Below are 14433 nucleotides of genomic sequence, written 5' to 3' on the forward strand. Positions count from 1 at the left end.
CTGCATATTGGATTGCTCAATCCAGGTGTGGCACGGGTCTTTTAAAAAAAAGATTAATTCATCCAAAAATTGATAAGATTGGTCAAGCAACTACCTGCCTTCATAAGTAGTTGCTTGACCAACCTATTGATTTTTCAATCACTTTTATTTGTTATTTAAAAAAAGCAGCCACTGGGGGATGTGACTATCTGTGGAGGATGATACACACCCCTCTGCCATTTGTCCTCCTCTCAGAAAGAATCAGTTCTTGATGTGGTGTTCCCACTTATTGGACACATTTCAGAATTGATTATTTGGAAAAGAACCTCTTTGAAACTAACTATCAAAGAAAACCCGGGATTTTGTGTTGCCCTGCTTCATCACAACTGGAATCGATCCAATGGGATTGGAAGCAGGTTCAAGTGGGGACGAGGGTCATCACATAGCTTGAATCAGGATTTGCTTCGAATTATAGTGGGAACAACCCCCAGGAGTGGGTGACATTCTCCAAACTCCAGACAGATACTTTACAGTAAGCACCACTGTCTGTCTGGATTCAGCTTCAATTTGTTTTTCCTCGTCCAACCATTACTTCCGCAAGACAGTCGGGTTCAAAGGAGACCAATGTCCCATTGTATTTTCTAACGATTCATGCCTTCTCAAGATGTAGCAAAGTATGGCAGCCTCAATTTAGTTGGTTTCACTCAGAGTTCAGCATGATCCTCTTTCTATGACCTATTTGTTTGTCTTTTTTGGCTCTTCTGGTATCCTCAACACTCTTCTCCATCCACATTCCAATAGTCTTAGGAAACTGACAAACAATTTTATGGTTGGGGGTCACCACAACATGAGGAACTGTATTAAAGGGTCGGCAGAATAGGAAGGTTGAGAACCACTGGCTTAGAAGATCGTCGCTTTGGCTGTTACAGTTACATTTCACACTTTAGGCTCTGTCAAGGTCTTTCATAGCCGCCCTTCCAGTATAGCCTTCTTCTAATGTCTTGAAAGATAGAAGTGGGTAGCATGAGCTTTCCTAGACTTGAGCTACTTCCCTAAATGCTCTGAGGAAGTAGGCTCAAGTCTAAGAAAGCTTGTGCTTTCCACCTTCTCTCTTTCAGTGAGTCTCAAAGACGTTGCAAGAGCCCTTTGCATACTGATTTCCCAGACTAACATGGGTATGTCTCTGATTTGCTGATTTCTTGACAGCAGTCACTTAAACTAAGATATGTGACTTATGTAACATGGTCTTGAAGAATCTTTTTTGGGTGTGGTGCTTGTGCCCCTGACTCAGGTGACCAATGTCTTTCCTTTCCAGGTCTTGCTCTACATTCCAGCTTTCTACCCAGGAAGAATCCCAAAATGTCCTCTTTTGAGAATGAAAATAACCTGAATTTATCTTAAGTATTTTTTTAGCTTTTCTTTGGTCATGTACTACAGTTTTATTGACTATCCTACATTCAGGGTGACCAGGTCATCCTTTTCTAGGACATGTCCTACATTTAGCCTTCCGCCCAGGAGGATTCCAAAATGTCATCATATTGAGCATCACGGAACCATAATGGCGTGTTGTGGTTTCTATGTCCTCACTTTTCTTGAATGTCTTAAATTCAGGGTGACCATAAATCCTCCCATCTATGACATCCCTTCAAGTATTTAAAAAGGGCTATCTTATCACCTCTTAAACCTTCTTTTCCTCCCAGGCTAAACATCCCCAGCTCCCTAAGTCCGTTCCTCTAGGACATGTTTCCAGACCCTTCACCATTTTTGTCGCCCTCCTTTGGACACGCTCCGTTTCTCAATTTCCTTTCTGATTGTGGCGCCCAGAACTGGACACAATATTCCATGGTGGCCTGACCAGAGCAGATATCAGTGGCACTATTACTTCTCTTGATCTAGACACTTTTACTTCTATTGATGCAGGCCTAAAATTGCATTGGCCTTTTTAGCTGCCGCATCACACTCTTCACCTCTGTTCAACTTTGTGGTCTACTTGGACTCTCTGATCCCTTTCACACGTAGTTTCATTCAGCCCATGTGTTCACCCTCCTATATCTGTGCATTTTATTTTTTCCGCCTAAGTGCAATACTTACATTTCTCCGTGTTGAATTTCATTTGTTAGCTTGGCCCAGCTTTCTAGTTCTATTCAGGTCATTTGAATCTTGATCCTGTCCTCTGGGGTATTAGCTATTCCCCCTAATTTGGTATCATCTGCAAATTTGAAATGCTTGCTTCCAATTCTGTCATCCAGGTCATTGATAAGTGTTGTAATAGCACTGGGCCCAGGCAGAGCCTTGTGGACTCCACTGTCACTTCTCTCCAGGATGAAAGGAGCCATTGTTGAGCACCCTTTGGGTTCGGCCGGTCAACCGTTTACAATATCCACTTAACAGTTGCTTTCTAGCCCACATTTTACAGCTTGTTTGCAAGAATGTCTGGGGAACCTTGTCAAAGGCCTTACTGAAATCAAGATTACTATATCCACAGCATTCCCTTCATCTACCAAGCTGGTATTTTATCAAAGAAAGAAATCAGATTTGTCTGGCATGACCTGTTTCTCTGAAACCCATGTTGCTTTTTGGGATTATGGCATTGCCTTCTAGATGTTCACAGACTCCTCTGTTTAATGATCTGCTCCAGAATCTTTCCTGGTACTGATTGTCAGACTACTGGACGATAATCGTTGGGATCCTCTTTTTTCCCCTTTTTGAAGATGGGACAACGTTTTGCCCTCCGCCAGTCTGCTGCTTCTCCCTTTCTCCAGGGGTTCCTTCTTCTCCAGGATAAGGAGGAGCCATAGCTGACAGCCAAGGCCAAATCCATGTAATGGCCTAACCCTCTTGTGCCCCTTGTGTGCAGAGCACCACCACAGAGGGCCCCCCCCCCAGAAGCCTGCAAAAGAGGGGGGCTTCCCCGCAGACTCCTGGGTTCTCCTCCAGAGGCCCTTCCTTTCCCAGAGGAAGTCCTGAGTCCTGGCTGAGGGAGGCAGGGAGGAAGGGCGACGATGGATGGGGCCTGGCTCCCTCCCATTCCTGGGAATGGCCGCTCCAGGGGATTTAGAGCAGCCCAGGCGCCGCCCGCGCCTCCCGTGACTGCCGGCCATCCCTCCATCCCTCTCCAGAGCCTGCCTCCCTCCTCTGCCTAGCAGCCATGGCCTCTCCGCGGCTGGAGACCTTCTGCTGCCCGAACCGCGACGGCGCCACGCAGCTGGTGCTGTCCTTCCAGCCGCGGGTCTTCTGCGGGGTCTGCGCGGGGAGCGCCGCCGCCGGCCTGGCCCTCAGCCTCCTCCAGCTCCTGCCCAAGAAGGGCCGGGGGGGCCCCGCCAGGAAGGGGCCCAAGGCCGCCTCCTCCTCCTCCTCCTCCTCCGCCGCCACCATCCTCCGCCTGGTCTCCGCCTGCGACCTCCTCGGAGCCCTCGGTAAGCACTCGAACCCAGGGCCCCAGGGGCGCCTCCTCCTCCAAGGGTCCTCCCTTTGGGGCATCACTAAGAAGCCTGGGTTTGCAGAGTGTGATTTGGCCCTGCCCTCCATTTCCCCTCAAGGTCCTACATTCAGGGGGACCAGGAGTCCTCCTTCTCCTCCTAGACTTTGGGGCATGGCTAAGAAGGGGGACTTTGGGCAAGGCACACTCTCTCAGCCTCAGAGGATGGCGGAGCGGCAGCCAAGATCATTTCAGCATCTCCTCTAGAAGCCCAGGCTGAACAGACTTTATCTCTTTCTTGGACACCAGCTACATTTTAGTCTTCTGTCCAGGAGGAGCAACAAGAACCATGGGTTTATCTTTCTAGGAGTGATTTTAGTTCTAATCTTCATTGATAAATGCCTTCAGTTCTATTTTTCCCTTGAGTGACCTACTTTTCCAGAGCCTTGCCCTCCTTTGCCCTTAAGACATCTCTCTGGTCACCTGCTCTAACAGGCTGCCTTTCCCTCATCCAGAGCCCTCCAAAGTTTCTCCAGGCAGGTGGCTCAAAGAAAGGGACACCTTTGCTTTCTGGTGGATCCAGGTTCACAAATTTGGTTTCATGCATGAAATTATTAAAGATGCTGTGGATAAAACTGAATCACAGAATCACAGAATAATGAGACCCCTAGAAGGGCCCTGATCCAGTCCAGCCCCATTCTGCCATGCAGGAACTCTCCATCAAAGCATCCCCTTTGACAGATGGCCATCCAGCCTCTGTTTAAAGACCTCTAAGGAAGGAGACTCCACTAGACTCCAAGGGAGTTTGTTCCACTGTCCAACAGCCCTTACTCTCAGGAAGTTCCTCCTAATGTTGAGGTGGAATCTCTTTTCCTGCAGCTTGCATCCATTGCTCTGGGTCCTAGTCTCTGGAGCAGCAGAAAACAAGCTTGCTCTCTCCTCAGTATGACATCCTTTCAAGTATTTAAACAGGGCTGTTGTTGTTGTTGTTGTTGTTGTTGTTATTTCTCCCCATATAGGGACTCAAGGCAGCATCCCTATATATCTAGCATGTGGTCTTCCTCTCTTTCTGCTACCCTCCTCCTTTCCTGGCATTATGGTCTTTTCTTATGTGCCATGCCTTCTCATGATGTGGCCAAAATACAACAGCCTCAATTTGATCATCCTGACATCCAGGGAAATTTCAGGCGTGATCTGTTCAAGGACCCACTTGTTTGTCTTTTTAGCTGTCCATGGTCTCCTCAGCACTCTTTTCCAGTTCCATGTCTCAAATGAGTTGACTTTCTTTTTGTCCACTCTCCCATCCGTACATAGTGATGGGAAAAACAATGGCTTGGACAATTCTAATGTTAGTGCTCAGATATATATCTCTTCCGTAGGATCTTTTCTAGTTCTTTCATCGCTGCCCTTCTCATTCCTAGTCTTCTTCAGATTTCTTGACTGCAGTCTCCTTCCTGATCAATATTTGAACCAAGGTACAGGAACTCTTACTATTTTGATTTCCTCATTGCCTCTACTACAACTTCTTTTGCACAGTTACTCTCAAAGGTGCTACAAGATCACGATGTGTATGTATATGCAAATACTCCCAAATCCAATACCCTTCTGGTCCCAAGACTTTTGGATAAGGGAGACTCAGCCTGTATTTATCTTGAAAGAAAGGGCTGGTCAGTAGGTCTATCTCCATTTGCTAGTCTCCTCTCCACAAGAGTATTTATGTATTAAATAACATATGTCCATCCTTCCCCATCATCCTGGGATCTCAAGGTAGTATATGATATAGGCCTGTTACAGACTGCCAAAATAAAGCTGCTTCGGGTCTCTTTGGAGGTATGCTATTTAAATGATGCATGGGTCCTAAGAGTCCGGAGGTCGCACCAAAGCCACACTCCATTCCTAAGCACTGGAGTGCAGCTTTGGTGCAGCTTCCGGATTCTTAAGATGCATACATCATTTAAACAGCATACCTACAAAGAGACCCGAAGCAGCTTTATTTTGGCAGTCTGTAACAGGCCATAGATACTTTAAAGCACTTCCAGATTAAAAACACAAATAATTCAAACACGATAATGTGTTATGCAAAATACCAGCTGTTGTTGTTGTTGTTAGCTACTTTTGAGTCAATCTCAACTCATGGCGACCCTGGCCCAATTCCCACCGGGGATATAAAAATCGACGTATATCGCTGCGAGTCAAGTTTCCAAGTCATATTCAAATCAGGTCAGTCGTTCTCATTACAAAAGGGAGCAAACGGACTTGGTTTTTCTTGACTCATGTTCTTGTTCCCATTGATATGTCTCTGTTGTATTTTGATGCGTTTTTTTTGTTCCCCGTTCCCATTGCCTTTCTGGAACATTTTTTAAAGCTGTCAATCAAGCGCTTAGGCGATTAGATGTCTAATCCCCCTTTCTTCTTCTTCTTATCCCCCCTTCTTCTTCAAACCACCCCAATATGCAGCAGCCACTCACTCCTTTTCTGTCGCAAAAAAGGAAACAAGGCCGGATGCAGGAGCCACTTTCAGGGTTTTGGGGTTTTCCCCCCCTCTCTTTTTCCTTTCTGCTCACAAAAAGTTTTTGCCAGCCTCCCTTTCTCCATAACCCTTCTCCTCTTTCCTTTCTTTTTCCCTCCCTCTCCAAAAAACCCAGTTTAACTTTCTTCTTTTTTATAAAAAAATAAAGTTTTACACACAGGAATATTTATTATTATTATTATTATTATTATTATTATTATTATTATTATTTGCAAAGAGAGGGACAGAAGGATGGCTCTGTGGGGAATTTGAAGAGAAAAAAATATGAGGGGTTGGATAGATACATAAAGAGAGAGGGAGTTGTATTTCTTAGCATTCCTCCCTTTAATTTTTGGGGGGAGGTGCTTTGGCAGCCTAAAGCCCTTTTATTACAGCTGGGAGCCTCGGGGTTTTCCAAGGGCCCATTCACATTACAAAAAAAATCGGTTTTGAAACCGATTCAATCACGTGAAGTTCCTACTCACCCCTAATCTCACACAAGCGAATCCGGAGCTTGCACACCCGTTCCGTGGTAAATGGCCCCTAGCGCGGGTCTTTTGAAATCGGCGCAAATACCATTTCTTTTTAAAAAACCCCGGGTCCTGGGAATGAGAACTTTGGCCTCGATCACGATCGAGGCAAATTGAGGGAGGGATTTAGGTCAGAGGGTGGGCAAAGGGCAAGGCAATTCCTCCCCTCATCGGAGGGGAGGGGGAGGAGGAAAGAGCCCTGGGCAGAAGGGCTGCTGCTAGGCAAGGAGCAGGCAGGGCTCCTGGCGCCGGGAGGAAGGGGATGCTCTCCTCCTCCTCCTCTTCCTCCTCCTCCTGCTCTCCTGCTGGCCCCTGCTCCCTCCGGGGCCATTCAAGGCCGCCTCTCTTGCTGGGGGACTTGGCCAACCCCAGGAGGGCACATTGCATGCCCACGGAGGCAGCCGCTTCCAGCCTGGAGCCTGGCACCCAGAGAGGGGCTCCCCTGAGAGCCAGCCTGGCAGCCAGGGGATGGCGGGAGGAGGAGGAGGAGGGTCGCTGGCCAGGCAGCAGCAGGCCTCCAGCAGCTGAAGCAGGGAGAGAGATTCCTCTCTCTCTCTCTCTGTGTGTGTGTGTGTGTCAGAGGGAAAAGGGGGGGTGGACTACTTCCCACTCCCGCAGCCTCCCCATTGCTCTTCTCCCTCATGATCCCAAGGCTGGAAGGGATCCCCAAGGGACATCCAGTCCAACCCCCAATCAAAGCAACACCCCCCCCTTTTCAAGCAGCCTCTTTTGACCATTTATGCGCATTTTTTGACCATTTATGCGCATTTTTTGGGGGGGTGACATGTCTGTGTGCTTGCTTGTGCTTTATTTCCTCTTGCTCCTGGATTATTAATAATTATTATTTTTATTGTTATTGTTACTGTTATATGCGGATGCTACAGTCAGAATGCCTGCACTGCATTTCCCCTTTATTCCCAATTGATTCCATGGGTTAGAGCATTCCCTCCCCTCATCGAAGGGGAAAGAGAGGAGGAAAGAGCCCAAAGGGTGGATGCTAAGGGTGACAGGTGGCAAAAGGGGAGGCTGGGCTGCATAGGGCTGGGAGTGGGGGGGAGATGGAGAAAGTGATGGAGGAGGAGGAAGAGGAGGATTGCCAAGGCTGGGGGATGTAGGGAAATGGATGCAGCAGAAGCATTTATGCGCATTTTTTGACCATTTATGCGCATTTTTTGGGGGGTGACATGTCTGTGTGCTTGCTATTTCCTCTTGCTCCTGGATTATTATTATTATTATTATTATTATTATTATTATTATTATTATTAATTATTATTGCGCTGCATTTCCCATTTATTCCCAATTGATTCCATTAGGTCACTTTCTCTCTCAGCCTCAGTGGAAGGCAATGGCAAAGTGTAAGCAGGAGGAAAGGGGTCAGTTCAGCAGAGGGGGGAGCTACAATGTTGCAAAAGACCTCACTTACAATCAGTGTTACATTTTTAAACAATTTTTTGGAGCAAAGGGAAAGCTACAAATGTTGCTTTTAAAAGCATAAAAAAATGCATGACAATTCCATCCTTTGCCTGGGACGGGGCAGATCTGACCCAAATGCCCACAGGTTTATAAAAAAATTAACCCTGTGCCTTGCTCTTTAAAAAAAGGGAGGAGGGGGAGGACACTTTCCGATGCCCTGCAAAACGTCACCATGACAATCGCTTGATTGACAGCGGCCACCTCGCCGGCAGAGATAGAATGCATTCGATTTCAAACAGAATACATTCGATTTCAAATTTGTAGTGGGCACTTGCTAACGGAGTGATTCGGGGGAGGGGCATCCGGATCATCCCAGTTCCCTCCATGTCTTTTAGGCCAGTATGAATGGGGCCCAAGGCAGAAAGAGGCGCCCATTTGCAACCCAGTGGGGCTCCTCGTGAGCAAGAGCCTCAGGTCCAGCATTCCTGCCTCAGGAGGATTTGGGAGAAGGCATTTCCTTCCCAGTAGGCCCCCACAAAGCAGAGGAGAGCCTGAGTGAGGAGGCTCCTGGCCTCCATAGGTCTCCTCCCAAGCAGGGGGACCCTTCTTCTTCAAACCACCCCAATATGCAGCAGCCAGCTACCCCTTTTCTGTCTCAAAAAAGGAAACAAGGCTGGATGCAGGAGCCACGTTCAGGGTTTGGGGGTTTTTCTCTCTCTTTTTCCTTTTCACTCACAAAAAGTTTTCACCAGCCTCCCTTTCTCCATATCCCTTCTCCTCTTTCCTTTCTTTCCCCCCTCTCCAAAAAACCCAGTTTAATTTTCTTCTTTTTTAAAAAAACAACAACAGTTTTACACACCACCAGGGAAAGGCTATGTGGATGGGGGAAATGGTGCTGGGAATGCCAGGAAAGAACAAAGCTGGTGACACCCCCAGGACAGCCCCTTGAACATTGGTCCTCCCCTGATTTGGACACCCTTGTCGTTCCCATTAATTGCTGCGGATCCGACATGGCAGCTGTAAAAAAACCTCTGGAAAAGTGCAGTCAGGATAACCCGGGTTATCCACTGCTGATTCGGGTTTTAGCTAGAGGAATCGATCAAAGTTGGATCGAACGTGGATTCAAATGGGAATGATTTTCCTTAAACAAGGATCAAACACGAGTTCAAATGGGAACGATGCTCCTATAATCGATTCTTGATTCGATTTATAGCCCAGTGGGAATGGGACCCCTGTGAATGAGACATCTTCAAGCCCCCCGTCCTCTACCTCCCTGCTCAGGTCCTGCAGCTTAGGCCCAGGTCTTGCCGACTGAGTCTATCCATCTGGCATGTTGTCGTCCTCTCTTTCTACTGTCTTCCACCTTCCCCAGCGTCATTGTCTTTTCTAATGAGTCTTGCCTTCCCATAATGTGGCTGAAGTATGACATCCTCAATTTAGTCAGCTTGGCTTCCAGGAAGAGTTCTATCTTGATACATTCAAGGACCCATTTGCTTGTCTTTTTAGCTGTGCATGGTATCCTCAGCACTCTTCTCCAGCACCACATCTTAAATGAATTATTTTTCTTCCTATCTTCTTTCTTCACTATCCAGCTCTCTCATCTGTACATGGTAACAGGGAATATGATGGCTTGAACAATTCTAACTTTAGTGTTCAGCTGTTTAACACCTGATGAAGCAACTTTAAAAGCTACAATAATTTATAATAATACCCAAGTATGCTTTGAGATCTATTCGATCCCGAAGGCTTTAATGAAAAGCCATCCCGTTGAATCAAGATTAGGCCCATTGAATCAATTGAATGTTATGTCAGATTTAGTGTAGTCTACACACACACAAAGGGGGAGGATGTCTATTAATTGGATTTAGGAAAAATAAGCAGGAATTTTGATAATACGTTTGCAGTCCTGGGATTAAGGATCTGGCAAAGTTTCAGTCTGACTGTATCCTTGCTGTGTTTTAGGAGAAGCAGATCTTCTGAGTTCAATGTGGCTTTTTCCTACAGAAGGGACTAGGGGGTTGCACCCTTAAAGACTAATCATATTCTCTTTCAGATAGTAACCGCTCATGAGGATTTTCAGTGGTGTCTATCCCACTTGAACCCCCAAACCCAATCCTTATTTTATGGCAAAATGTTAAAGGTAAAGAGTTAAAATTAATATACAGCTCCATCTTTGGGATTTTAACAGCCTTCCTGTGTTCCATTTATTTTCTTTATTCTGCCATTTTCACAAACCCCTTGGTATGAAAGGAATCCCTAAGCCCTTCTTTTGGATCTTACAGTCAAACCATAGTATTCACTCTGGTAGTCTGCAGTTATATATCAGAAGTAAATTTGGGGCAGAGGGTGTTTCTTCTAACATTAATTTTGTTAAAAGTAAAATTAGCCTTCACAAAGGAAACAGGGCATCTGTTTGAAGGTAAAGAAGAAACATGGTAGTTACTTAGCACATATTAGATGAACTATAAGTCAAGTTCGAGGGTCCTGAGGAAATGTAATACGGATGTAACAAACACTGGAGATACACACTGCCTGTTGTTTTCTCTCTGATTTTCAGCAGAATTGGCTCCCAAACAAATTAACAATTAACTGTCTGCTGTGGAGAAAATATGTCCCACTAGAAGTTTTTGAACTGCAGCAACCATTGTCCCTGGATAAAATAGCCAAAGTGAGCTGCAATCTAATAACATCTGGAAGGCCATTCATTTACCATAACCGCATTAATGGGAAATAATTAAATTATATAGTACACTGCAGCCCCTTCCTAAGTGTATGTTTAGTGGCAGCCTATACCTCTACTTAATAAGAGCCAGCATGATGTAGTGGTTAGGGTGTGTTGGATCAGGATTCTGGAGACCAGGCTTCCAATCCTCACCTTGTGAGTGAGTGAGACCTTGGGCAAATCTCACTCAGCCCCAAAGAAAGGTAAGACCAATAATCCCTGAACAAATATTGCCAAGAAAACCCTGTGTTAGGGTCACTTTAGGGTCTCTGTAAGTCAAAAACTACTTGAAGGCATACAACAAGAACAGCAACAATGCACCAAACTATCTAGATGATGATAGACATTACTGTTGGTGATATCAGAGTAGATAGGAGCTTTCCACTAGTATGCAAGGTTGTGTTTAGCAAGTTGTTCAGAATTACAGAGCAGACTGGAAAGAAAGGCAAGACTCACCTCACATATAACACCAAATTGTGGTTTGCTGTTAAAAGAAAAACCCTTTGAGTTTTATGTTCTCTCCCTTATGTGTTCACATTCCTATCCTGATTTTCTGGTTTGCAAGTAATCCTAATTTGTGATTTCATCAGCATTCCTGTGTTCCAGTATGGGCTTGCCCAACTCATAATTTGAAATCTACATTTGAAATGGTAGTTTCCAATTCTGATTTGGAGTACAGGTGCAAACCACAGTTTCATAGTTCTGTTTTTTTATTATATGAGATACCAGCATAACATAAATAAATCTATATTTTGTTCTTAGTATCCTTTGCACAAACTACCAATGTTTATTTTTATTGCTATGTTTGGAACTGGATGTACATGCCTTGCTTGTCCAGATATTCATAGCGTTGAAAGAGACTGCAAGGGCCATCTAGTCCAGTTGTTAACACTGCACGCCTCAATGCACTGAAGGAGCTTCTAATTAAAGATTCTTAATAGTGCTATCAAAATATATTAGCAAAAATACAAATAAAGAGTATATAGACAGTGTTGCATTTTATAATCCCCACTTTTGCATAGTTCTATTTTTTGTGTAAATATAAAGTGGCATTGCTTTCTGGACATGAATGAGTCTGCATGCATAATTTGCAAATGTATTTTCACACATGGTGGATATATCTCCTTTTGCATTTCCTGTATTGTAAAACTTTGATTGTAATATAATTTTGGCAAAAAGCTGCCCTTTCTTACGTTTCACAAGGATAATATGAACTTGATTCAAAAGTAGGAGAAATAGCAGTACCTGCCTCCTGACACCATCAGCTTAAAATGTGAGCCAGCACTTTCATCTTTCAATGAACTGAGTGTTGGGTTTGGTTGAAATTATTGTGTGCTTTCAAATTCCAAATGGCCTTAGTTCATGAATGAAATCCATAGTTTTCTCTCTAGTTATTCGTATGACCCTGACAACATTTTAAAGCTTGAGCTTGAGGGCAAGCATGTGATTCTTCAAGCTTGGAAACTCTATCCATGAACTCCATTCATGACTCCATTTGAAGGGTGTAGCTTGCAAGGGCATACAGTTCTAGCTGTTTTGGCCATCAATCCACTTGTCTGGACATCAGTGTACTTTTATAGCCTCATGCAAAGCTGTTGGAAATCTCTGTTTCCTTGTACATTTATCCCTCCATATTTGCGGATTTGATATTTGCGGATTTGATTATTCACGGATTTGATTAATAGGTTCTCTCTGGGAATGTTTAGGTCCTCCAGTGCAACTCTGTGGTCAACTTTAACTAAAAGTTGCACTGAAAGACCTAGAGATTCCTAGAGAGATGTCCTCTCAGTAAAAACATGGTGTTTTTGTTATTTGCGGTTTTTCCATATTCACGGGGGTCTTGTGCCCCTAACCCTAGTGAATATGGAGGGACAACTGTAATTGTGCTCAAAATATTTGCATAAAACAAAAAGACAGCAGCTTCTCAGTAGTGACACCCAGTTCTGGAATTCCCACTCAGTGGAGATTCATTTGCCCCATCACTTGTGATTTGCATACCAGTTGAAAAATGTCTTGTTTGAGACTTTGAAGAACAGGCAATTCTTAATGTTTGATTAATTTTTTCTTATTTTTTAATGCTGTGCTATTATGTTAATATTTTGTTTTTAATTGTGTTTTTATGTAAGTCATTACATATGAATTGGGCTCTTCCTGAGAAAGGGTAGAATATTAAATAAATACATAAATAAATTGGAAAATAAAACTAGCTTATGAACTTAGACATTGCTCATTAACTTTCATTTCTCTCCCACTTATAGGTATCATATTCAGATCAACTGTTTGGTTAGGGTTTCCAAACTTTGTTGCAAACATATCTGTGGTGAATGGGACTGATGTCTGGCCTGCTGCCTTTTGTGTGGGAAGCGCGGTACGTATTACATGTGGACATGAATAAAATCAAGAGTAGGGGAATTGGGTAATGTTCAAGGCTAAAAGTACAGATTCTCTTGTCTACTGGCACAGTTTCAGAACCTCCATCTGCTCTTTCAGATGTTTTCAAAATGGTTAACTGACCTGAGGGCACAATTCTATATTCAGGTTTCTTCGGATGAAGCAGTTTGGCAAAGGCCCCACTACATAGACAAATAATGATGTAAGGTACCAGTGTGGCACAGTACACTGCCAGAACTCCCTTCTAATAATAAATGATAACTGATTTTGTTGACATGCTTGCCCATAGGCTCAAGCTTTAAAATGTTGCCAGGGTCATGTGAATAAATGAATGAGTTGCAGCCCAGTGATGAAGCACATACTTTGCATTTAGAGGGTGCCATATTCGAGCTTTAACATCTCCAGTCAGGTTTAGGAAACAGTCTTTCTGGACACCCTACAGAGCTGTTACCAGTCAGTATCAACTGTACTACATTAGATAGCCTAATGGTCAGACATAGTATAAGGGAATTTCCTGTTTTCACATAATTAAAAGGCAGTCAAGTAGAGCTGCAGATCTTGTGCATCTTAATCTACTAGTAATTTCTGTGAACACAATGGGGCTTACTTCTTTCCTTTATTACACAGGATTGTGTGGCAGAGGTTTTTTTAAAAAAACAAAATAAAAACTAGTTAGCTATCATTGCTTTCAATAACTGAGCCAAAAACATTAAATGGGGAATGAAATAGGTCTTTTGGGATTAGGACTCTAGACCTGTAAGCAGTATAAAGTCTGGCTTACTTGCAGGTAATTCTGACAGTGGCCAGTGGAGAAAAAGACTAATAAAGAGATAAAAATAATCCAAACTAAAATGGAACTGAAAGGTTTAAAGCACTAGAAATTCCAGGAGCTGAAGTAAAGGAAGGGTAGGGTCAATTGCAAGCCAATTTAAAGGGGAAAGTATGCAAGAAAAATCAAACTTCTATAGGGAAGAATGTTAGGACATGTAAACACAGACTCCAAAGGTCAGTTATCTAAGGTCTAGTTGTGGGAGAAAAATGTGAATTATCTAAAGATAAATGCCATGGAATTTAGTTTAATGGAACCTGTACATTCCAACAGACGTCTATGAAAGAAACAGACAGCTGTTTTCAGGACAAATAATCGTTTTCACTTCACTGTTTTCCATGTACATTAAAAGGTTGCTGTTGCAATTTAACCCATATAAAACACATAGCATTTGGTTCCATAAAGGGTTCTGAACATGTGTGGAATTGTCTGACATATCTGGCTTGCACCTGTTTGGGCAAGGCTGATGAAGAATGCTGAAATTTGGTGATGGAGCCAACATTTTTTGCCATGAATTACTGAATATAGTCCTCACCATACATATATATCCTGCTTTAATCCAGTTTTTAGTCTGAAATATACTGCCTCCATACCCTAAAGGCACCTGATCTCATCTCATCTTGGAAGCTAAGCAGGGTCAGC

At 43.9% G+C, this 14433-nt stretch overlaps 1 protein-coding gene across 1 annotated transcript in view; it reads left to right on the top strand.

Moving 5' to 3' along the window:
- The first annotated feature begins 2888 nt into the window (after positions 1-2888).
- Positions 2889-14433, top strand: part of GPR143 (G protein-coupled receptor 143) — a 43177-nt gene continuing 31632 nt past the window's right edge. The window contains exons 1-2 of the mRNA XM_042455998.1: positions 2889-3395; positions 12830-12939. Of these exons, the coding sequence (XP_042311932.1) occupies positions 3128-3395; positions 12830-12939 (378 nt within the window). The 5' untranslated portion in view covers positions 2889-3127. The remainder of the gene's footprint in view (positions 3396-12829; positions 12940-14433) is intronic.

The sequence above is a fragment of the Sceloporus undulatus genome, chromosome 3 (assembly GCF_019175285.1).
Source record: "Sceloporus undulatus isolate JIND9_A2432 ecotype Alabama chromosome 3, SceUnd_v1.1, whole genome shotgun sequence".
NCBI classification, from domain to species: Eukaryota; Metazoa; Chordata; class Lepidosauria; order Squamata; family Phrynosomatidae; genus Sceloporus; species Sceloporus undulatus.